Source organism: Salmo salar, chromosome ssa12 (assembly GCF_905237065.1).
Source record: "Salmo salar chromosome ssa12, Ssal_v3.1, whole genome shotgun sequence".
In the NCBI taxonomy this organism is placed as follows: Eukaryota; Metazoa; Chordata; class Actinopteri; order Salmoniformes; family Salmonidae; genus Salmo; species Salmo salar.
The window spans coordinates 26,290,666-26,313,863 of record NC_059453.1 but is presented as its reverse complement, the minus strand read 5'-3'; the positions used below and the strand labels follow the sequence as shown (position 1 = coordinate 26,313,863).

Here is a 23,198-nt window from a genome sequence, read left to right as displayed (position 1 = left end):
GTGCAAGCGCCATGCTCTACCAACTGAACCACACTGGACAACTTACACCATAAGTAGTATGTCATACCACCATTTATGACAAAGGTTGTTATCATTCTCATGTCCTAGTCTCTACAGATGTGGTATTCTAAGAAACTCCCTAGATATACAAAACTAGTCTATATTAGTTCCAGTTGAATAAAGCATCACAGTTCGGTTCCCATGTTATTGAAAAAGATATGCCACAGTCGTAACCTGTCATTACTTAAAATGTCTGTATTGTCACTAGTTATAACCCTTCTTTATATTCGTTGGTTAGGCTATAACACGTTCAAATGAATGACAAGAATGACATATATGTTCTAAGAGGCCAGTGCCATACACAGAATATATAATCTCCTACACAATTTGATAAACGGAGATATTGATTGGCAGACTGAATCAATAACTCATGAATCATTGGCTAGTTTAATCAAAACTGTGACGAGCTGCGATGACTGGTACAGGCTATAAGTGGTGAAACCTTTCACCGTGTATTCTATTCATAAATAGATACAGAATATATTAGGTAGTCATTGTAGTTCGGATTTTGAATGGACCCAGGTAGGTAGATAAAGGTTTAGGGGGGTATCCTACTCACGTAATGTTTGGACGGATTGCGCCGCTTCTCCACGTCCACGACTTTTACATCCAACACTGTCCGAAACTGCATCTTGACGTTGGAAATGGCTACAGTATACACACACAATAAATACAATATTCCAGTTGCTGTAGTAGGCTATAGCCTCTGCAGTTCAAGAAACGTTGGAGAAGAAGAATTCAATAAGGACATTCATTGATTGGGTTGTCGATTCTAGCTAATATTCCGGCGCAAGGAATCAAATGTCTTGCCTTGAGTATGAGTAATATACCCAGATGCAGAATATATCATAGTCCCTATCAATTGAGAATTTATCTTTATATGGCTAAATTTATTCTGCCCGAAATCCGAGATCTTCACGTTGGACAACAAGGCAGTCTGGCAAGCGGTCGCATGCTGAGAAGGAGGTCACCTCAAATAGGAAAGTGGAGCGAGTTCCTTTGTGTTGGACCACAATACCTTCGGCGAGGGGTGCATACCTGTAGGCTATATAGGGTTGGGGTAGACTGAAAAAGCCACCGAATTCACCGCCAAATGCCTCCAGAAGCAAGCAAGGCGCAGAGCAAATCTTTTTATTTGGGGCGGGGTGGGGGGGGGTGTAGTGGGATGGGCTTGCTTGTCGTGCGTCCATCAGTGGGATGAAGCACTTGGGGTAAACTGTGCTAGAAGGTTGAAGTCCCATTCCAACTCATAGTTTATGGAATACTTGCATGTAGTTCTGTGTATCTTGGCATTGTCTATATGTTTGTAAACATTTAGATATGTTGGAAAAGATGCGTAATCATTGTAATAATCTTTACAAGCTGTAACGTTTCCTTAAAGTGTTCCCAACAGTGGCTACAATGTAGCTAATGACAAGAAAAATGTGAACATCACACTGCGCTTGGACCATGTAAGGATACTTTTTATGAATGTGATTGGTTTCAGCATAACAATTGACTTATCTCCATTATCAAAATCATTGATGGTTAAATAACCATTTAAAAAGCTACAAATAGCTATAACAACCTATTTGTTCCTTGGGCCTAGATAGCATAAACTATTCCATATATTGCTTCTTATGCCTCGCAGTTTCTTTGACAGCGGTGGCAACTGAGTCATAAGACGCTATAGGCTGCTCTCATCAATAGCTTGGACGTATGGATACAGATGTTTCAAAGTGGACCAATCAGCGACGGGCTGCATCGCGGTGCATATTAAACAACGAAATACTGCCCCCGTGTGCAAAATTAGCATATGCTCCAAATTGAATTCTAAATCCAGGTATTATACACATGATTTAGACAACTTTAGCACATTTTAAAAATCTATATTGCACAAAACAGCTTGTCCTGTACTCTTTAAATATACATAGCTCTAGCATGATTGATAGCAACTGACATGTTGAAGATGGCTTTGTTAAGTAATAATCCAATTTATTAAGGGTCATATTTATTAGGGCACACGTTATATATATATATATATATATTTTTTTTTTTCCCAACAGGAAACAAAAACATGCGTTGGACAAGGTCGGATAGTACCTCCCCGTTTCACTCCATTTCAGACAGTTTGTGGAATGTTCCAGAATGCCTAAGTCAGCATCAGAGGATAGTGTAATGACTGTCGCTGGTGCTGATGATGTCACTATTACACTCCAGAGCTTTGAGGACCAGCTCCAAGGCTGCCTTGCTCACGTTGCGACTGTACCTCTGTCTCACACTGGACAGGACGTGCAGGATGTGGCAACCCTTTTCCGCATCTGGCAACACGAGAGAAAGACCATCAATACATATTATAATACACTGGTATAGCACAGGTGGGGCAGTATATTGTAAAGTACTCTAAAGGAGTAAGAAGAGGGGAAATGCCCTTACATTTCTCTCGTCTGCAATCTTCCCGAAGAATGTCTCTGATTGCCATGAGAAGATCCTTGTCCCGTTCCGTTACCTAAAGGGGCGAAATACGGTAGAATCAATACTTACTTGTGTCATTCCAATATAACCTTCAGTCACCACAATAATACAATGAAAGATCAGTCTCAAAATCTTTCATTCTTGTATGCTGAGCACTTTGCTTGTGTCCCACATCCCATGAGCCTCGGCGTCAATGTGTTTGATGAGCTCCACATAGCCCTTAGATCCTCTGTGATATCTATCTTGATGTGCTGCTGCTGCTGCTTACATGGTAGACTTCATCCTGAGATTTGACCTTGCGGAACACCAAGCCTTCGTCCTGCAGGATCTGAAGGCTCTTCTGGAGTAGCTCCCTGAGCTGTTTGAAAGATGTTGGTAGACCCGATGATGGACCAGCCTCAGGCTCCTAGCATCAAATCAGATTTGAAAAAAATACACTCCCACTTTAAAACAAACAACTTAAAAGCTTAATGGTGCCTTCATAAACCCTTTATAAGGCCTACATAGATGTTTCACAAATGATCTAAGCTATATGCATATATGTGTACTTGTTCTGCTGCTGTCTTCTGGAGGTTGTAGAAGGTCCTGGACATCATAGGGTCTGAACCTGGTGACTTCTTTCTCTTTCAGGAAGTCCTTCAGGATACGAGTGGCTCTGCCAAGCAGGTAGGAAGCAGAACCACTGCAGGAATACCAAATAAGCCATAAAGATATTCACAAAAACATCATTAAATCAAAGTTTGAAGAAATATCCTACATAAAAGCCGAAATGATGCTGCTCCTCACTGACCAGCAATTGAATACAGCTAAAGAGATTATTAGACCTACCCTTGAATGTTAGGGTTCTGTGCACTGCTGTCCAGTTGGAATGGTTTATCATAGCACTGTCTGTAGAGCTGAGGAACCTCCATCATCCAGGATATCTGGACCGCCATCACCGGGTCTGACACTTTATCTACAACCAACATATTGGGGGGCCAATAGAGATTGTATGGACAACAATGTCAGGTTTAATAAACTGTGTGTAGTTGCGAAATGCAGAAGTGTCATGCCCGTGTCTGTGTGACCATATTCACGTGTCACCTCTCCACTCACAGTAAGTAGAGGCCATTATCTCTCTCTGTTGTCTGGAGGTCTTGACGGGCCCTCTCACCCTGAGCAGTTCTCCTATCTCCAGGTGTGAGCTCCTGTGTTGGGCTTGCCGTAGTTTCTTCAGCTCGTTGGCTGGGTTGAAGTCTCCACGAGCACTGCTACCGAAAGACCTTGTTCCCGCTGAAGATAATACAGCCAACAGTGAACATGAACAGGGCTGAAACACAGTTATAAATGAGAATATCTGCACTTACATGTAGTAGGGTCACCTTGATCCCTCCACTGTTCATCTTTCCAGCAAAGGCTGTTTATAACACCAGTACCATCATCAACTGTAAAGCAATTATAACAGCAACCATATTGGATTTACATGGACTCAATATTTGCATGTGAATAATAGTTTGATATGAAGAGACAAAGTAGGAATATTTAAAATGAATCAATTGAGCTTCATCATTACCTCCGTAACAGAAGAAGTCTTCTCGCTCTCGCTTGTACACCACAGTCCCAAGCACATCAACTTTGAATATCGGGTGAGAGTTGTAGAAGTATATCCCTGGGTTAGGGGAAATGGCATGTGTTAGCTAGTAAAGTTGAATAAACATGACCGTGGCATTCATGTTGTCAAAACGGAAGGTAACAATACCTGACACTTGACAGGACTCTCTCATCTGTAGGATGTCTTTGACATAGAGCTTGGTGAAAGCGTTGAACATGGGGTCCAGTCCCCACAGCATTGAAGGCGGTTCCTCCCATACACTATCCTCCTCTGGATCCTTCGCTTCAGGCTGCATACCATCATAGGCGACTCACTACACGCGATCAAATACAATCAAAAGTAGCAAGCTAACCTACTTACGAAAGCTTACTCATCTCTCCCTCGCTTGGTTAGTTTGTTTTGCTTCGTTTTCCCGGGAAATGGTTTGATATTTGAGCAAAAATTTGCAAAGCTTCCGCAGAAGTCTGAGTTTCCGGTCACGTGAATTTACCACACGTAAATATATAGATGTAAAAAAAAATGAAAATAAAACAGATGAAATAAACCATGTATTTATGTAAACATCTTTTACTCGTGAATGACGATTATTAATAGATGTAAATGTGGTAAAGATAACAATGTTGAAAAGTTTTTCGGCTGTACGTGCGAGTGCACGTCTCGCATGAGTATCTGGGACATGTCGTTTTAAGTAATGGAATGAGAGAAGAAAGAAACTCATCACTGTATCAGACTGTATTATCTCTCATATTGATGCAATGATCAGAATTGAACATTTTCAATATTAGGGTAAATGTGCAATCCTTTTTAATCAGGCTATATGGTTTTTCTTTCTCGTTAAATTTTTACTTAGGATTTACAAAATGTTTCAGGGCTGAACAATAGGCCTAGACTAGAAATGCATTGAATAGTCCTCTACAAAATGTCGTACTCCTTAAAATATTATTTAAACGTTTTCTTTAATTTACGAATAACGTCTAACACATAATGCTGGCCTCCAGTGCTGAGGGTGGAAGCAACGCGTAAATGTAGACGCTCTCTCCTCCAACATCGATCAAGCGTGAAGAAGTGAAAGAACTACAGTTGCGGGCTCATGAACGCGCATTTGACACCAAATCCTCTAGATTACTGGACCCCGTGCCTCGCCAAGGGAAAGAAGATTGTTTTACCATATCAACGGTGTTTTTATTCGCTATATATACATTCAAGTGACTATGGGGGATCGAATATAACATTTAATGGAATAGAATTCTTTTGAAGGGTCGATTCTGTACCTTCTCTGTCTGCTCTTTGGTTGAGGAAAGAGCCCTACCGTTTGCGTTGTCAGGCCAGTGTTGGTTGTTCTGAGTTAAGGAACAGCAGCAACTTCCCGTGCTTACTTTGCACTGTGAAAGTCCATTCTTTGGACGGAAATACAATGCCAGGAGACATCAAAGTGAATATTGTTGGTGTAAGAATCAACAATAGCCCATGATGTCGGTGGAACTTTATTTTGTTATGGGATAACTGTGATATCGTTGCCATAATAACGGGTTGACCAAAAATGATTTCAATCTAACAGTATTTTAAATAATTCTGAATTGTTATAATACTGTAACATATTGAATATGCCACCTCAGAGTCTGCTTGACTCAGAAGAACACACCAAGGGACCTAAGTAAACACAACAATTCAACTCCTGTGCAGTAGAATGCACTGATGATCTTCGTATTGCTGGATATTCATTCCTTTGTCAACTGTCTATCTGAAGAAGGCTGGCTTGAAAATGGCATCCTTTTTCAATTTCCGTAAAATCTTTAAATTGGGTGCAGAGAAGAAGAAGAAACAGTATGAGCATGTCCACAGAGATGAGAACCCAGAGGAGATATGGGAGATCATTGGAGAACTGGGGGATGGAGCCTTTGGAAAAGTCTATAAGGTAGGATAGGTCCTTTTGGGTCATTGTAGATCTCTTCTGATTCATTGTAGCAATGATGATGACATTGTAAACACGTTACACTTACAGTTTAAAACCGTGTTTCAAGAATCGTTAATCATGTCGTGTGTGTTCATCTCAGTCCACTCTGCTGTAACCAATTGGAGTAATATATCCTACATGGTGTTCCTTGGAATTCTTCCCTTAGGCTTTAACTGGAAATGTTACTTCTTACTCTGTGATTAGGACTGAGCCCAACATTGGATTAATGACGGCCATTCTTTTCATTTTGGTCAACATTGGAAACTACACTGCCTCCAGTCCACACACACATGAACGCGCGCACACACACACACACACACACACACAGCTATTTCTTCCCAAACTCTGATTGTTAGGCCATTTACAGCAGCCCTAAACCATGTTAGATGAGTCCCAATACATTGTTGCATCGTTTTCACCGACCTCGATGCATGGGCAGAGGAAAAAGCATTGTTTACATGAGTGACATTGAATGTGATCACCCGTGTGAGTGGATGGCCAAAACCAGTAGCAGGGTGCTTTGTCGATGCTATTCCAATTAGCGTGTTTGTTTTTCTGTGGCCACTAGCCTATTTTGGGGCATGGTGTAATGGTATAATAATAGCTATGTGGATCCCTACCATGATTGTGCTCTGTTTTCAATGTATTTCTGATCTATTAATAGGACTGTGTGTGGTCAGTTATGGTTTCCAAATCTAACTAGTACTTGTTGTAGAGAATCCCATATGCCTTAGTCAGTTTAGTAACAGACGCCATGTTAAGTTGACGACTACTACAACCAAATCGTTGGCTGCTCCATGAACAAAGCACAACAACATTTAATATAAGACTACTCCTAAGAATAGTAAATAATGGACCTTTCTGGCATTACTAGAGCTACAACAGGCCAATCGAAGCACATCTATGGGAAGTACATTTCCCAGTAATATTCTAACGTCCTGGGCTGAGAGCCATCTCTATGATAACAACTATAATATGCTGCAATCTCATGATGAGTCACCCTATTTGAACCGGCCTCCAAACTCCCCATCGATTCATAGTGTAAGAGAAGAGTCTGTTTGTGTGTGCTGAATATGGATCCATCCTGTGAATGTGATCATGTGTAATGTGATAATACAGGATAATGTATTAAAATCATTTCAATGGCAGACGTGACCTGAGGAACACACCCAGGTTAAGAGGAAGTGCCATATCCCATTTCACCGCTGTCCGCATCCAGCACATCCTGCTATGAGACACAACCAAAACAAACAGCAGACAGTTCCACTTCAAATGGAATTGGGACTTATGCTGTGATGGTTTTCATCAAAGATGTGACAAATACATTTGAAAAAAGTGTCAGTTGGCTGCTTTTAGCTTTTTGCGAACGTCATGTGAAATCTGATGTCAACTCTCTCTCTTGACTCCTGTTATGAGAGCAACAACGGGACCCATTCTATTCTATAATTTCCATTGTCATAAAGCCCCCCAAAATAACACACTCGCTCAACCTTGGTACGTCTTCTGCGGATGTCAACAGAACTCAAGTCTATTCCATTGTCAGAAGCCACCATAATAACCCTCTCACTTCTGCCTGTGTGTCTCTTAGGCCCAGAACAAGCAAACAGGCATTCTGGCTGCAGCTAAAGTGATCGATACCAAGACGGAGGAGGAGCTAGAGGACTATATGGTAGAGATCGATATCCTGGCCTCCTGCGACCATCACAACATAGTGAAGCTGCTGGACGCCTTCTATTACGACAGCAAGCTATGGGTGAGTAGAGAGTGGTGTTCTCAGCGGAGGCTGTGCTTTGTTAGCGGTGCTGCTGTAATAGTGTGTTGATGTTCGTCATAGCATAAACTCCGAAGGTCTATTCACCGGAACATTGGTAGTGAGATGGAATGGCTTATGGAGAATCAGCTAAGATCAGCAGTGTGCTGCAGTGTCGTCCTTTGTTGGGGCCTCTTAACTAGGCTGTTATGAGTTGTGAGGACTGACCTGTGTCATGGCTTTCAGTACAATGGAATGTTCATCCTCCTCTCACACCTACGCTACCTCGGTTATCGTCTTCCCAGGTCAAAGTTCAAACGAGCACAGGTACTAGCAGCATTTATTGTAGGTTATGGCCATATTTGATATGGAAATTCATTTTTGTATTACAGTGTATTATTATATTGCCTTGTTCGTGGTCACAATGTTACTGAGTGATGTTGTGTCTTTCTGTCACCTCCCAAAATAACTAGAGTCCAGCCATATAACCCTCTCTTCGTATACACATTGTTCTAGTCCTCACCTTGGGGATGGTGGTCACTTCCTGTGAATTTTGATTGGATTTGGAGATCTAGTTTCAGATGACTTTTCCCGGGGCACCCCTGTGTCCGTAGATAAGGATGACATAATTGCATTGGGAAAGTGGTCATGCATAAATTAGGACATCTGTGCACTCAGGGATTGCAAGGAGTAGTTCAATCATATCTAACTAGCTAGTAATAAGGGCCCGTCTGTTTTGTTTTGGTCTTCTTGGCATAGGACACCTAAAGTGAAACAAGATATATAGGAATTTAATACAAAATAATACCTATAAAACAAAGGCATTTCCACCTTTCATTCAGGAAAAATGGATTCAACAAATAATCCGTAATATAAAATCTAAATCCACACGGTAAGTTCTTCTAAAGTGCTAGCTGATAGGTTACATACCCTAGCCTCCGAAGAGCTCCAAAGGAGAACAAGAGACAAAAGCTTTTTTCAAGCTGGGAAATAATAAGTGGTACGACACGGTGGCTCCCTGTGTCTCCCTCCCTGCTGACATAGAAACGTCCACATAGACATATTATCAGTAATCAGACTCATCCAAAGCTGTGATGATTACCTGCAGTATTTGGTTACACTGCAGCCCTGTTGAGTGCTCAGCCCTTTCCTCTCCATTGTCTGCTGAACAATGGCTTCTAGACCAATGGAGGTTGTGTATTGATTATTATCTATGCTTTTTATTTATATTTTTTTTATTAAACTTTTATATAACTAGGCAAGTCAATTAAGAATAAATTCTTATTTACAATGACGGCCTAGGAACAGGTGCAGAACATGAGATTTTTAACTTGTCAGCTCGGGGATTTGATCTAACAACCTTTCGGCTACTGGCCCAACGCTCTATCCACTAGGCTACCTGCCACTTACACGGTAGCTGGTGTGTAAATAGAGACAGCAAGAGATTAGCACAGGAGCTCTTACTGTAGATGAAAGACTAGACGTTCTAAAAGGTTGTGTAAAAGTCAAGTCTGGAGAGTGATTTATTTTGTCTTCCTCATTTGATATGGCTCTAATAACAATGTGGTAAGCACATTATGTTTTTTAAGGGTTAGATTAGGGACAGTAGCCATTTTATGTTTCCTCAATTTCACTTAGGTTTCCACAATGTGAGACTGAAGCTAACTCTTTTACCATGCACATACCCACTTTGCAAGTTATTGGATAGACTAGAGTTAGCCCTATATATAATGCAGAGTGGCTGTGGAATCCACTTTTCTGGACCCTTCTTCCCGGCAGCTAAAGTTCCCGAAGCTTCTGCACATGTACAGGATTCTCTACTTTGCCTACAGTCTCTGCTCTACTCGTAGAGAACAGGCTACTCTGGCGAACGGTGCTCGTTTAAAAAAGTTAGATCAAAGCTGAATCAATGTCTGTGAGATCACATAATGATAGTATTCTACATAACTGAATGACATGTGCTTTGATTGAAACTAAACACGTGTAGGCTACAGTTTAACACCATCTGCTCTAAAATGCGCTCACTGTACATCATTCAAAACAACACTGTAGGCTACCTCGAAAAAACACTGTATAACTCAAGAAGATCTACGGTGCCTTCGGAAAGTATTCAGACCCTTTGACTTTTTCCACATTTTGTTGGCTACAGCCTTTTTCAAAAATTGATTAAATAGTTTTCCACCCTCACCAATCTACACACAATACCCCATAATGACAAATCAAAAACAGGTTTTTAAAATAAAAAACTGAAATATCACATTCAGACCCTTTACTTAGTACTTTGTTGAAGCACCTTTGGCAGCGATTACAGCCTTGAGCCTTCTTGGGTATGAGGCTACAAGCTTGGCACACCTGTATTTGGGGAGTTTTTCCCTTTCTTCTCTGTAGATCCTCTCAAGCTCTGTCAGGTTGGATGGGGAGCGTTGCTGCACAGCTATTTTCAGGTGTCTCCAGAGATGTTCGATCAGGTTCAAGTTCAGGCTCTGGCTGGGCCACTTGAGGACATTCAGAGACTTGTCGTGAAGCAACTCCTGCATTGTCTTGACTGTGTGCTTAGAGTCGTAGTCCTGTTGGAAGGTGAACCTTTGTCCCAGTCTGAGCTCACTGGAGACAATTTTCATCAAGGATCTCTCCTGTATTTTGCTCTGTTCATCTTTGCCTCGATCCTGACTAGTCTCCCAGTCCCTGCTGCTGAAAAATATACATGATGCTGCCACCACCATGCTTCACCGTAGGGATGGTGCCAGGTTTCCTCCAGACGTGACGCTTGGCATTCAGGCCAAATAGTTACATTTTGGTTTCATCAGACCAGAAAATCTAGTTTCTCATGGTCTGAGAGTCTTTAGGTGCCTTTTGGCAAACTCCAAGCGGGTTGTCAGGTGCCTTTAACTGAGGAGTGGCTTCTGTCTGGCCACTCTACCATTAAGGCCTGATTGGTGGAGTGCTGCAGAGATGGCTGTCCTTCTGGAAGGTTCTCCCATCTCCACAGAGGAACTCTAGAGCTCTGTCAGAGTGACCATCGGGTTCTTGGTCACCACCCTGACCAAGGCCCTTCTCCCCCGATTGCTCAATTTGGCCGGGCGGCCAGCTCTAGGAAGAGTCTTGGTGGTTCCAAACTTCTTTCATTTAAGATGATGGAGGCCACTGTGTTCTAAGGGACCTTCAATGCTGCATAAATGTTTTGGTACCCTTCCCAGATCTGTGCCTCAACACAATCCTGTCTCGGAATTCTACGGACAATTCCTTAGACCTCATGGCTTGGTTTTTGCTCTGACATACACTGTCAACTGTGGATCCTTATATAGACAGGTGTGTGCCTTTCCAAATCATGTCCAATCAATTTAATTTACCACAGGTGGACTCCAATCAAGTTATAGAAACATCTCAAGGATGATCAATGGAAACAGGATGAACCTGAGCTCAATTTCGAGTCGCATAGCAAAGGTTTTGAATAGTTATGTAAATAGTGTTTTTTTGTGTTTTTTTATTAATTTGCCCAAAATTCTCCAAACCTGTTTTCGCTTTATCATTATGGGGTATTGTGTGTAGATTGCTGAGAAATATATATTGAATCCATTTTAGGATAAGGCTGTAACGTAACAAAATGTGGGAAAAGTCAAGGTGTCTGAATACTTTCCGAAGGCACAGTAAATGCATATCCCCATGAAACTGATTGAGATCAAATGGTTGGTATGCAGATGCTTCATGGACTTTTCACTGGTAAAACTTAAAGAATTATCATTAACGATTGACAGTGAGAAATGTGAATGGAGGGTGACCACAACATTATTTGCGTAAAGGTAAAGAAACATGCTCAGTATGTGATTCAGATCTTCAGCTCTGGGGAAAAGGGACGGGGCTGTTTCCTACGGATCCGCAGCCTCAGCCATTCTAATTTCCTATCCTGACCACAATGTACTTGACCTTAGACTGTTAGGCCTAATCATGGGTCAGATCATATGTTGCATATCTTTGTCTCCCAAACCACAATTTACCTGATCTTTAACCTTTGGTTAGGATCTTAGCCACACAGCTGCTATCTCAGAGTTGTGTCCCCCGTCTCTCTCTGCACCACATGAATGGCTCCTCAGAGGCCTGTGTGTGTGCTGGGAGAGGAAGTCATGGTGACAGCCCTGTAGTTCCTCTCTACCCGCCTGCCACTGTAAAGACCCACTGTTTGGCCTATTGTACACTGTTGTACATGCAGCTGGACTAAAACAACAGCTCGCCTACCAGTGAAACAACACTACAAGGGCCTGTATGAATGACAAGACTGTTTCAAAGCTTAGGCTAGGCAGAGCATACTGTCTTATTTTACCAAAGTTTTGTTGGGTAGAATGAAAGGTTTTTGTTGAATTTTATGTTTGATATGGTTGTAATAAGGCTAAACTAAGAATTGGTTCTTCTTTTGTAAAACATCACAGCACAGTTGAAAAATATATGGCAAATAGAAATCAACTGGATGGTGTTCAGAGATAGATGGGAGGGGTTGAGTGGAGCTGAAGGATGGGACTAAAAACAAACAAAAAGATAACTATTGTAAAATATAGTATGTATAAGCTGGAAGTAGAAGCCTAAGAGTGTCCATTAGTTTACTCCAATTGGGGTAGGGATGGTAGGGTTAGGGGAACATAGTAAAGGATTTTTGTTGTTGCTGTGTGTGTGTATATATATATTTACAAAGAAATATATGGGGGATTGGAAATGATGCAGACAATTACATTGATGGAAGCCACAATCTATCTGCAATATTAAAGCTGGTCGACCCCCTAATTATTTTTTTTTTTTCTTAGAACGGTCACACGGGTCATTGTTGCAATAATTATGTTGGACTCTAAACCTCAATAGGTGAACAGGTCAAATTCCCTCTAAATACTAGCCAAAAGGAGAATAGAGAGTACCTATAATGTCTCATTGACTGTGTTACATTGAGGAAGTGTGTTTTGTCTTCCTCTTCTTGGCACCTCTCACCAAATATGTCTTCAATTGTTTCACTGTCAGTAGCATTTCTCTATTCTACTCAGCCCTAACTAACTCAATTTTTACTGTATTGAGCACAGTAGGGCCGTGGATAACTTGAGCTTGTTGTTTTGTTTTTGTTAGCCTCGTTGTTTCTCTGTTGTATCCGTAGTGTTAGCAGCTTGCTAGGTTAGATTAGGCTATAGCTCTGATACAGTCCAAAATCTATTGACGTATCAGGACTATGCTAGTCGAACGATACTACCTACCTACACTGAATGGCTAGGTGTCTCTCTCCTCCAAATGCCTAGCCTTATTGCTTCTGAAGCTAAAGCTAGCCCCCTCCCACCTGAGGCGTGCGTGGAAACTCCTAATCCTATTTGGGGAAAGGGCTATTTTCTGGCTAGCTACGCTAGGCTAGGCTGCATATGTCTACTCTGAGAAAGCCTTCAGAGCAGAAGCAACAGAATAGCCCCTCTGGCCAATCCTCTTACCTCAGCGGTGCAAGGCCGCCATATTGAGAGCTCCTTGAAACCATTTAAGGCTCAGCAGGTTTCATTCACTGAACCTGGGCAGGAGGAGGTTCACTGTTCAACTCACTTTCAAATTGTTTTACACGGCAGGGCCTGTATACACAAAACATCTCCGTAGGAGTTCTGATCTAGGATCAGGTCCTCTCTAATGTCCATATAATCAAATTCATGTATTGATCTAAAAGGGAAAAGTGACCCTAGATTAGAACTCCTACTCTGAGACACTCTGAGAATACGGCCACAGACCGGGGAGTTTGGTCTTTAAAAGAAGGTGACTTTTAAAGTGTTGTTTGTGTATGAAGCAGGTGACGGGGGGAGGGGCTTTTAAGTATGGAGAGGAGAAGGTTGCTGGTCCATAGTGTAACAACTTAGGCCTAAGTGATGGATAGGATAGGTAGAGTTAAGTGTGTTGCGTTTTGATATCATTGAACTTGAGACCCTTTAAGACCCTTTGCATTGAATTGTAAGGCTACTGGGTCCAGACAGGGCTCCATTGACAAAGACCACATGACACAGTGACTTGTTGGCCTATAGTACGATGGAAAAGGGGCTTACTTTGTATAGCTGTAAACACTCAAAGTACTATTGTTTGTTGTAAATGTATGGTGTGTTTACCTGTTACTATGGTATTTAAGCTGTTATGGCATTTTTACCTCATTAGATGAATGCTGTTAGTTTCCTTTAATCCACTGTACTGGATCTACTGTAACATTCTTCTCTTATTTTGTAGATCCTGATAGAGTTCTGTGCGGGTGGAGCGGTGGATGCCATCATGCTGGGTGAGTCAGCCTTCCTACATCCTACTTCTAAAGGATATGATAAGCAGATGAGTGATAAGTCATTGGTAACAATGGAAATGTATTTAACATTATTATGTGATGGACATAACAGTATAGTAACTGTTAACTGATATTGAACTACCAGTGATGAGCACCAACACGATGTAGACCACCCTCATACTGCATTGATAAGGTATCAGTATTAACATTTTTCATTGACACAGCCGTAAGCCAGCTCAGTCCTGTTACTGAGGGTGTGTGTGTGTGTGTGTCTGCGACTGCGTGACAGCGTGAGTGAAACCCAGTGTGTGAGAAGGAATGCTAAGTATGTGTTTATGTGGCCCCGTGTCCCTCAGAGCTAGAGAGGCCCCTGACGGAGCCCCAGATCCGGGTGGTGTGTAAGCAGACCCTCCAGGCCCTCCTCTACCTCCACAACAACAAGGTGATCCACAGAGACCTGAAGGCTGGGAACATCCTGCTATCCCTGAACGGAGACGTCAAACTGGGTAAGAGACTGGGCAAGAGGGGCTGGGAGTTACCTAACCCTGTGTTTCACAAACCTCTCCCCGGGGACCCGCAGCCGTTCCATGTATTAGAACTATTCCACAGCTAGCACACCTGATTCAACTTGTCAACAATCAAACCCTTGGATAGGTGTTTCAGGTGATGTAGTTCAGGGCTACAACAAAATTGTGAAACGTCCAGGGGTCCGCGAGGAGAGGTTTGAAAACCACTGTCCTAACCAACTATCTGTGCTTAACATGTACATTTAGTCCTTTAGTGGAAGACACTTTTACAGTCATAGTAAAATGCACACCACTAAGGTAGAATGCACTACCATACACTCTTAGAAAAAAGGTCATTCGGCTGTCGCTCCACCATTTCCTGGTTGCTAAAATTCTAATAGTTTGTTTAATTTCAGTTTGTGACAAGACAAGCAATGTGTAGAGAATCATTGTACCATCTAAACCGCTGTGAAATATATTTTCAATAATCCAAAATATTGTACAGTGCCTTGAAAAAGTATTTGCCCCTGTTTTTGCATATTTTTTATGCTGAATGTTATAAGATCTTCAACCAAAACCTAATATTAGATAAAGGGAACCTGAGTTTACAAATAACCAATCAAATGTATACTTATTTCTTTAATTAACAAAGTTATGCAACAAACAATTCCCCTGTGTGAAAAAGTAATTGCCCCCTTACACTTAATAACTGGTTGTGCCACTTTTAGCTGCAATGACTGCAACCGTATGTTCAGCGTTTGAAGCTGGTGTACAAAACCAAAGGTAAAAGACACAAAAACAAAACATAAGAACGGGAATCATAGAAATAGCACACATAGAACAGATCTACCGCTTCTTAGACTTGCTTTCAATGAGAACGACAGATTTATAACTCACGTTTCTATGTGAATTTGGTTGGTTCACCAAAAAGTTACATATTGCAGCTTTTAATAGGGTCAGGGGGAAGTTTTTGGATACACCATAGAAGTGCATTCTTGGATGTTAGAGAGGTGCACCTATTGGTGCATTTAGTCAAAAATAAATGCATGATATCACCGCTCTGAAACACCAAATATGTTTAGCGCAGATGTGGAAGAAAAAAAAGAGGAATAAGGTAGTATTTGTTTGTTAGGTTTATCATAACATTTATAACACAATATACAGACAGAAATATTCCACCATGTAATATTGTAGCCGTCATCGACGAATCAGTTATGTCACTCAGTTATTGCAACGCTAACTGCCTACAAATCGATTGCGTGTTAGGAAAGCCTGCATGTCATCATTGTTCTGTCATATTGGTACACAGTGAGGGGTGCTCCACACAGTAAGCTCCAGACTCATCATGCAGTAGGTTGTGTATTAGGATGAGTCATAACTTTGTGCATGTAACAGGCTTGATGTGATAATGCAGTACAAAGTGGGGTTTGTATCAGTACAGTGACAACAAAGGTGGCTGTGAAAGTGCCTGTTTGCATGTCAGTGACAGGCAGTGAGAGACTTTGTGTGAAAGATGAATCACAAACACACACACAAACACGTACATACACACACCCACTCTGTTATAAACAACACATGATGTCATCGTCCAGATGCACACGTTACGTAAAAATCTGTGTTGTTGTTGCATGTTTTTCGTGTCACTAACATGGTTATGCTTTTCAATAAGCCTGGATTTGGCTGAAGGCCTATATGTATTTCAGAAACAATTGTTTAACTTGTATAGATTGGCTTAGGCCAGGGGTCTTCAACATTTTCTTGCCCAGGGACCACCTCCCAGGAAAGCCAGTGACCCTGGGACCACTATCATACGTTAGCAAAAAAAATGGCACGTCTTGCCTTATCATCAGGTGAATGATACTGACAAGGATAAGTAATTAACATGTTTAAATGAATAGATTTGGTAGATAGTTTTTCATTATTTTGACCTCCCCACATCATAATCAAAGATACTGGTAACTAACCCAAGATACACCACCAGTGTTGTTCCCAATGGGAGCAAGCACTAGCTAAGCGCAATCCTATTGGCGCATTCTAGCATGTATTTGCATATTTCTGTTAGGGAACGCCTAGTCTGTGAACTGAGGGTGTGCAGTAACTCAATTCGCCCTTGCACTCCTAAACAATGCACTTTTTTCTAATTTTTCTAATTGTTTCTAAAGGGTCAAGTCTGCAGAACTTAGTGCACTCTGTTCGTAACAGATATTGTAGTTTTTGGAAGAGAACTGTATTGTTTAATCAATGAGTAAATTAGTCGAATGTCGGCAAATTTTCTCTAGCTTCAGCTTCTCCCACTTCCCGCCACTGGACTTCCTCTCATCATTATATTTGTTAGTTTTAAGCGGATGCTTCAGATTTATACATCCGGTGAGACATCTGGCTCATTCTTCTAGCTGTGTTATAATTGGAAGAGGAACTCTCACATAATTGTTTGGATTCTTTTTTTAATTTAACCTTGATTTAACTAGGCAAGTCAGTTCAGAACAAGTTCTTATTTACAATGACGGCCAAACCCGGATGAAGCTGGGCCAATTGTACGCCAATCTATGGGAGTCCCAATCATGGCCGGATGTGATACAGCCTGGATTCAAACCAGGGACTGTAGTGACGCCTCTTGCACTGAGATGCAGTGCCTTAGACCCCTGTGCCACTCAGGAGCCCAAATTTTGATTCATTTGACCACATTAAAAAACAAGCACACCTGAAAAAGACACATGCACATGAGTGAAATCATAGGGGATAACACACAATAAAGTCTGGGACTTATTTCCATTGTGGTTCTGAACATAGCCTATTAGCTAGAATGGTAACACCAAACACATTTTCGCTAAGAGCATCTTTTTATCTGGTTAAACAAAGGTTAGCCATGTGTAGGCAAAAATGTATGTCCAAGTCAAGAAAGCTTACCAGCAGCCAGTGGCACTTGCCACACTAGTAGCCTATTCGCGGATGCGTTTTCAAAGCCGATGTCAGATACAGTGAGTGTAATTTGCTCAATGTTTAGGAGTTGAGAAATAAAGTTGACATCATTAGAAATAAGATAATATCCGATTTTCTACTGTAGGTACTCTACCGTTCAAAAGTTTGGGGTCACTTAGAAATGTCCTTGTTCTTGAAAGAATACTCAACTAGTCTAAAGAAGGCCAGTTGTATTGCTTCTTTAATCAGGACAACAGTTTTCAGCTGTGCTAACATAATTCGAAATGTGTTTTCTAATGATCAATTAGCCTTTTAAAATGATAAACTTGGATTACCTAACACAATGTGCCATTGGAACACAGGAGTGATGGTTGCTGATAATGGGCCTCTGTACGCCTATGTAGATATTCCATTACAAATCAGCCGTTTCCAACTACAATAGTCATTTACAACATGAACAATGTCTACACTGTATTTCTGATCAATTTTATGTTATTTTAATGCTTTTCTTTCAAAAACAAGGACATTTTCTAAGTGACCCCAAACTTTTTAACGGTAGTGTATGTCATTTAAAAAATATTCTGTTGATGCTAGCGATATTAATAAAAACATTTAAGTTAAAAAAAAAATAATCAAAATCACTTCAATATATACTGCATATATTTTTGCGGACCCCCTGCAGTACCCCTGGCTTAGGTTAATTCTTATGAACAACAACAACATGTTGTACCCTAGTTGCTAACAGCAGCACTGTTTCCCATCGGTGTTTCAGCTGACTTTGGTGTGTCGGCCAAAAATACCAAAACACTACAGAGGAGAGACTCTTTCATCGGGACGCCATACTGGTGAGTCAAACATGAAAACCTGTCATATTGTTGTAATTCATCAAATTACTATTTCTCCCCATTCTACTGAATTTGCCAGTCATCATGATTTACTTTTTAATGTGTTCCCCCCCCACAAAAAAGATTTACTTGCATTTCAATTTATTGAAAACTTAATGTATAGCCTACAAAATCCCAATATTACTGTACAAAAAATGCTACAATTCCACATTTCCACACAATTCGTTTCATAGTCATTTGCATTTCACCTAATATATTTTGTCCCTTTGTCCCTTCATATTTCACTGAAACATTTCATTTCCTCTGATTGGCTCTTTTTTATCCATTCTTCCCAGGATGGCCCCGGAGGTGGTGATGTGTGAGACTTTTAAGGACCGCCCATACGACTACAAGGCTGACATCTGGTCCCTGGGGGTGACTCTGATCGAGATGGCCCAGATTGAGCCTCCCAACCACGAGATGAACCCTATGAGAGTCCTGCTGAAAATAGCCAAGGCCGATCCTCCTACCCTGATGCAGCCATCGCGCTGGTAAGTCTGGCGTGTCAGTCAGTGATGTGGCAGCCTGGCAGACAAGTTATTTCTGTCTAGATTTGGCTTCAGGAACCCTCAATTAAATGGGAAGGAAGAAATGCCCTTTTGATACGCTGTTACTCTGCACAATGTTCCTCTTCTTGCACTTTCTTGCCTAGAGAGATTGTGTCACTAATTCACTCCTCTCTGCACTTGCCATATCTGTTGAGATGGTTCTACCTACTCTAATTTACCGCAATGCCTTTGAGAGGAATACATGACACTGTTTAATTGTAGTCCATTTTCAATGTTGAAGTTATTACAAGTGATCTCCATTCACTCTCTTCAGGTCTCCAGAATTCAGTGATTTCCTAAGAAAGTGTCTCGATAAGAATGTGGACAACAGATGGAATGTGGCACAACTTCTACAGGTAATGGTGACACACCTGTTGCCCCCTTTTGCCCTCACTTTCCCCTTTGTTCCCTCACCCCACCTCCTCTTCTCCTCAGCCCACCTCCTCTCCTCCTCAGCCACCCTCCTCTCCTCCTCACCCCACCTCCTCCTGTTTTTTTTCCCTCACCACCCCCGCCCCCTTGCACAGCACTCCGCCCCAGTCCATCCCACGGCCACCTGTCAAATTAAATACATGGCCATATTGGCCCTGATCATGATCCGATAGCTGCTCAGCCGGTGCATCTAAGGTACATCTGTGTCAGCCAGGTGCCTGGTGTGCTAGCTAGCGCGCTAATGACACTTACTTATCCCCTCTGCGCCTCCGTCAGCACAACAGGCTTTTCTTTCCGAAAGGGTTTAAAGAGCGACCGCCAAGCTAGACAGAATGACTTCCAGCCAGACAGTAAGACGATAAGGCGTACGGAGGACATAAACACACATGAGCTCAGCGTGGGACAGTACAACAGGAGTATCGTTATAAAATACTGAATAGTAGTATACCACCGACGAATTTGTTGATAGCGAAGAAGCTGCATATTCTTAGGCCGGCGATTGATTATGTTCAGCAGGTATCCGGGCAAAAGAAGGATAAGGTAAGACTTTGGTTTTGGTGTTTGGAGAAGGGATGCATTATGACTGCAGTACCTTACAGTATGGAAGACAGTGTGCTTTGTGTATTAATCAGATTGTTTTGAGTTGTTATGAAGATTGTACTTCACATTGTTGACCAAATATACACTGAGTGGACAAAACATTAGGAACACCTTCATAATGTTGAGTTGCACCCCATTTTGCCCTCAGAACAGGCTCAACTCATCGAGGCATGGACTACAAGGTTTAGAAAGTGTTCCACAGGGATGCTGGCCCATGTTGACTAATACTTCCCACAGTTGTCAAGTTGTCTGGATGTCCTTTGAGTGGTGGACCATTCTTGATACACACAGGAAACTGTTGAGTGTGAAAAACCCAGCCGCGTTGCAGTTCTTGACACACTCAAACTGGTGCGCCTGGCACCTTACTATCATACCCCATTCAAAGGCACTTAAATATTTTGTCTTGCCCATTCACCCTCTGAATGGCAGACATACACAATCCATGTCTCAATCCTGTCTCCTCCCCTTCATCGACACTGATTGAAGTGGATTTAACAGGTGACATCAATAAAGGATCACAGCTTTCACCTGGATTCACCAGTCTATGTCATGTTTTGTACACTTAGTGTATTTTTCTTTAAATTGTGTATCTTGATTTGTTTGATGTGTCTCAATTGCACCTCTTTGACTGCGATATTGAAATCGCACAAATATTTTTGTCGTCTTTTCAGATGCAGTGTAAGTAGTACACTTCAAGGGGACATAATAGTCTATATCTAAAAGTGTCCTCAATATTATGCATCTTTTTTTTATCGTTGCAGCATCCATTTTTGAGTACTGTGACAGACAGCAGACCGTTGAGGGAGCTGATCGCTGAAGCAAAGGCTGAGGTTTACGAGGAGATTGAGGAACACAAGGAGGAAGAGGAGGAGGAGGATGGAGAGACACAGCGGGTATGTTACACCACAGACAGCTCAGTTAGAAAAATAACCACATGAAAGAGTGAAACGTTATAGATGGACAGTGTGTATTATTCTGTGGTCTTCATCGTTTATTATAAAGAACAGGCTGCAGTCTGTACTGACTTGACAAAAATAAGGAAAATGTTTGACTATTGGTTAGAAGGATTTATTTAGAATCATTCCCACAGTTCTATTATTTGAAAGCTAATCTAGACATTATCTGTTGATTATTTTAACCTACATTTTGATTTTCATCACCTTTTCTTCAGGGTCACAAACGTGCACCGTCCGATGCCAGTGTTGCCAGCTCGGAGGATGAGAAACTCCCTCAGTCTCCCTCAGCCTCCATCTTGGAGTCTTTACCGGAGAAGGCTGAACCGGTTATCCTAACACCACAGATTGTTGAAAAGGTCCCTGAACCAAGCGTCGTCAAACCAGAGGAGAACCTGGTTGTGGACGCTAGCTTCGTCGAGGAGCCTGCTGTCCCTGCAGAAGTGGAGGAAATGGATGAGACCCTTGTCTCTCCATTTATTGGAACACCAACAGAAGCCAGTGAGAAACCAGTAGAGGTAAAGGAAGAGGATGAGAAGGTTCCAGAAATAACAGAGGTTTCCCCAACAGAACCCAGTGAGATAGCTTCTTCAGAACCAGCTGAGAAATCAGCAGAGCCCCAACCAGAAGAAACCGTTTCCAATGCTGAAGTCACCGTAGCCGACAAGGAGATGGAACAACTGGCCATATCCAATCAAGATGAAAAGGAAGTGGACACAGCTGAGGTCCAGACGAATGAGATCACCGCAGAAGGGTCAGAGGCCAAGGAAGAGCCAACAGAAGACAACATGGAAGTTGAGGAGGAACCAGCCAGCGAGGAGCCTAGCAGGGAAGCAATGGTTACCGTGACAAACCCAGAGGAGACTAAGGTGGAAGACAAACTCACACCTGCATCTCCAGCGGTCTGGAAAGAGGAGGAAGGAGAGAAAGAGAGAGTGGAGTATAAGCCAACTGCAGGGACAGGGACTCCAGTGAAGTCTAAGGATGAGAAGGAGAGGGATTCGGACTCTGGGTGTAGTTCTGCTGCAGATAACGGCAGCACAGACATGAACCTGTCCATCTCCAGCTTCCTGACCAAAACCAAGGAGCCAGGACCCCTCTCCATACAGGTACGGCATCACAATACACTCTCTTTAGAGAATGTCTTTGATCAAACCCATTGGTAATAGCTAAGTAATCCAGTAATAACCCTCATGAATACACCATTATAAATGCTTCATACATTATTATCAGTGTTATAAATGCTTATGAATTGTAATGTTTATAATGACCGCTTTATCCCATGAAGTAGTCCAACTACAGTATATTGATGGTATATTTATTGCCACCATTTTGTTTTTCAGGACACCAAGCGCCAGAAGAAGACACTGAAGAAGACCCGTAGGTTCGTGGTGGATGGAGTTGAGGTTAGCGTGACGACGTCGAAGATCATCACCGACAATGACACCAAGAACGAGGAGATGAGGTTCCTCAGGTAAAGATTAATTTACATGAATTAGCATTTTGAGCATTATGCATTGAAATATATGCCAATACTATGCAAGGATATAACCCATCTCTCCTGCAGTATAAGCTCAAGCTTAGGCTCTAACTGAACGGAATGAACGAGTGAATGTAGCTATTTTAGTATATTGAGTGTTCAAAACATTAGGAACACCTTCCTAATATTGAGTTGCACCCCCTTTTGCCCTCAGTTCATTTGCATATCAAAGTGCTACTGAGTCGCATGCATAGAGATATCTTGTTAGATAATGTTTTCATTGGTCTCTCCTTCTCCATTGCTTTGGGTTGGTTAATCTCCTTTTGGAGAAAAAGATGTTCCTCTCTCATGTTTTTTTCCTCCTCCCCCTCCTCTCCCAGGCGTCAGGAGCTGAGGGAGCTGCGTCTCCTCCAAAAAGAGGAACAGAGGGCCCAGCAGCAGCTCAGCAATAAACTGCAGCAGCAGAAAGAACAGATATACCGCCGCTTCGAACAGGAGACGACCGTGAGTCACTATCCATTTTGTCAAAGCCTCAATGGGAGGTGCTTTGAGACCTATTGAAAGGTACCGTGTAGCACTGTAATTGAATGTAGTGCTGTAGAACTATAATTGCCCATTCGTGACCCTGGCCCCAGTCATACTGTGTCCAACCTAGCACAGTGACACAAGATTGCCTACTGGTGTGGTCACAACCAATCCTGAAGGAGCATGCTAAACCACACATGACAGTGAAACAGTAAGCTGAATTAGCCCAGTAAGACCAGTTAGTCCCTGCCCAGTATTAAAGAGGTATGTC

General features: G+C 42.0%; 3 protein-coding genes across 9 annotated transcripts in view; 1 reads left to right on the top strand and 2 right to left on the bottom strand.

Moving 5' to 3' along the window:
* Positions 1-1,181, bottom strand: part of LOC106564693 (SH3 and PX domain-containing protein 2A) — a 114,809-nt gene extending 113,628 nt beyond the window's left edge. For 3 of the 4 annotated variants that reach the window (XM_045691190.1, XM_045691191.1, XM_045691192.1), the window contains exon 1: positions 620-1,086. In XM_045691190.1, coding sequence (XP_045547146.1) covers positions 620-691 — 72 coding nt within the window. In that variant the 5' untranslated portion in view covers positions 692-1,086. The other variant, XM_045691189.1, reaches the window with a different exon arrangement.
* A 324-nt stretch (positions 1,182-1,505) lies between these two features.
* stn1 (STN1 subunit of CST complex) lies at positions 1,506-4,600 on the bottom strand. Its single transcript, XM_045691188.1, is given in 10 exon segments — positions 1,506-2,360; positions 2,476-2,548; positions 2,783-2,911; positions 3,063-3,084; positions 3,086-3,196; positions 3,343-3,469; positions 3,610-3,786; positions 3,861-3,938; positions 4,067-4,162; positions 4,253-4,600. Coding segments are annotated over 10 exon segments (1,119 nt in total). The 5' UTR covers positions 4,401-4,600; the 3' UTR covers positions 1,506-2,202.
* Positions 4,601-5,198: 598 nt separating this feature from the next.
* The window catches only part of LOC106564696 (serine/threonine-protein kinase 10), a 32,793-nt gene continuing 14,793 nt past the window's right edge, over positions 5,199-23,198 (top strand). For all 4 annotated transcript variants that reach the window (XM_014130959.2, XM_045691187.1, XM_045691186.1 and 1 more), the window contains exons 1-11: positions 5,199-6,020; positions 7,648-7,812; positions 14,032-14,080; positions 14,437-14,586; positions 18,278-18,350; positions 18,686-18,880; positions 19,212-19,293; positions 20,731-20,862; positions 21,141-22,031; positions 22,266-22,396; positions 22,783-22,906. In XM_014130959.2, coding sequence (XP_013986434.2) covers positions 5,868-6,020; positions 7,648-7,812; positions 14,032-14,080; positions 14,437-14,586; positions 18,278-18,350; positions 18,686-18,880; positions 19,212-19,293; positions 20,731-20,862; positions 21,141-22,031; positions 22,266-22,396; positions 22,783-22,906 — 2,145 coding nt within the window. In that variant the 5' untranslated portion in view covers positions 5,199-5,867. The remainder of the gene's footprint in view (positions 6,021-7,647; positions 7,813-14,031; positions 14,081-14,436; positions 14,587-18,277; positions 18,351-18,685; positions 18,881-19,211; positions 19,294-20,730; positions 20,863-21,140; positions 22,032-22,265; positions 22,397-22,782; positions 22,907-23,198) is intronic.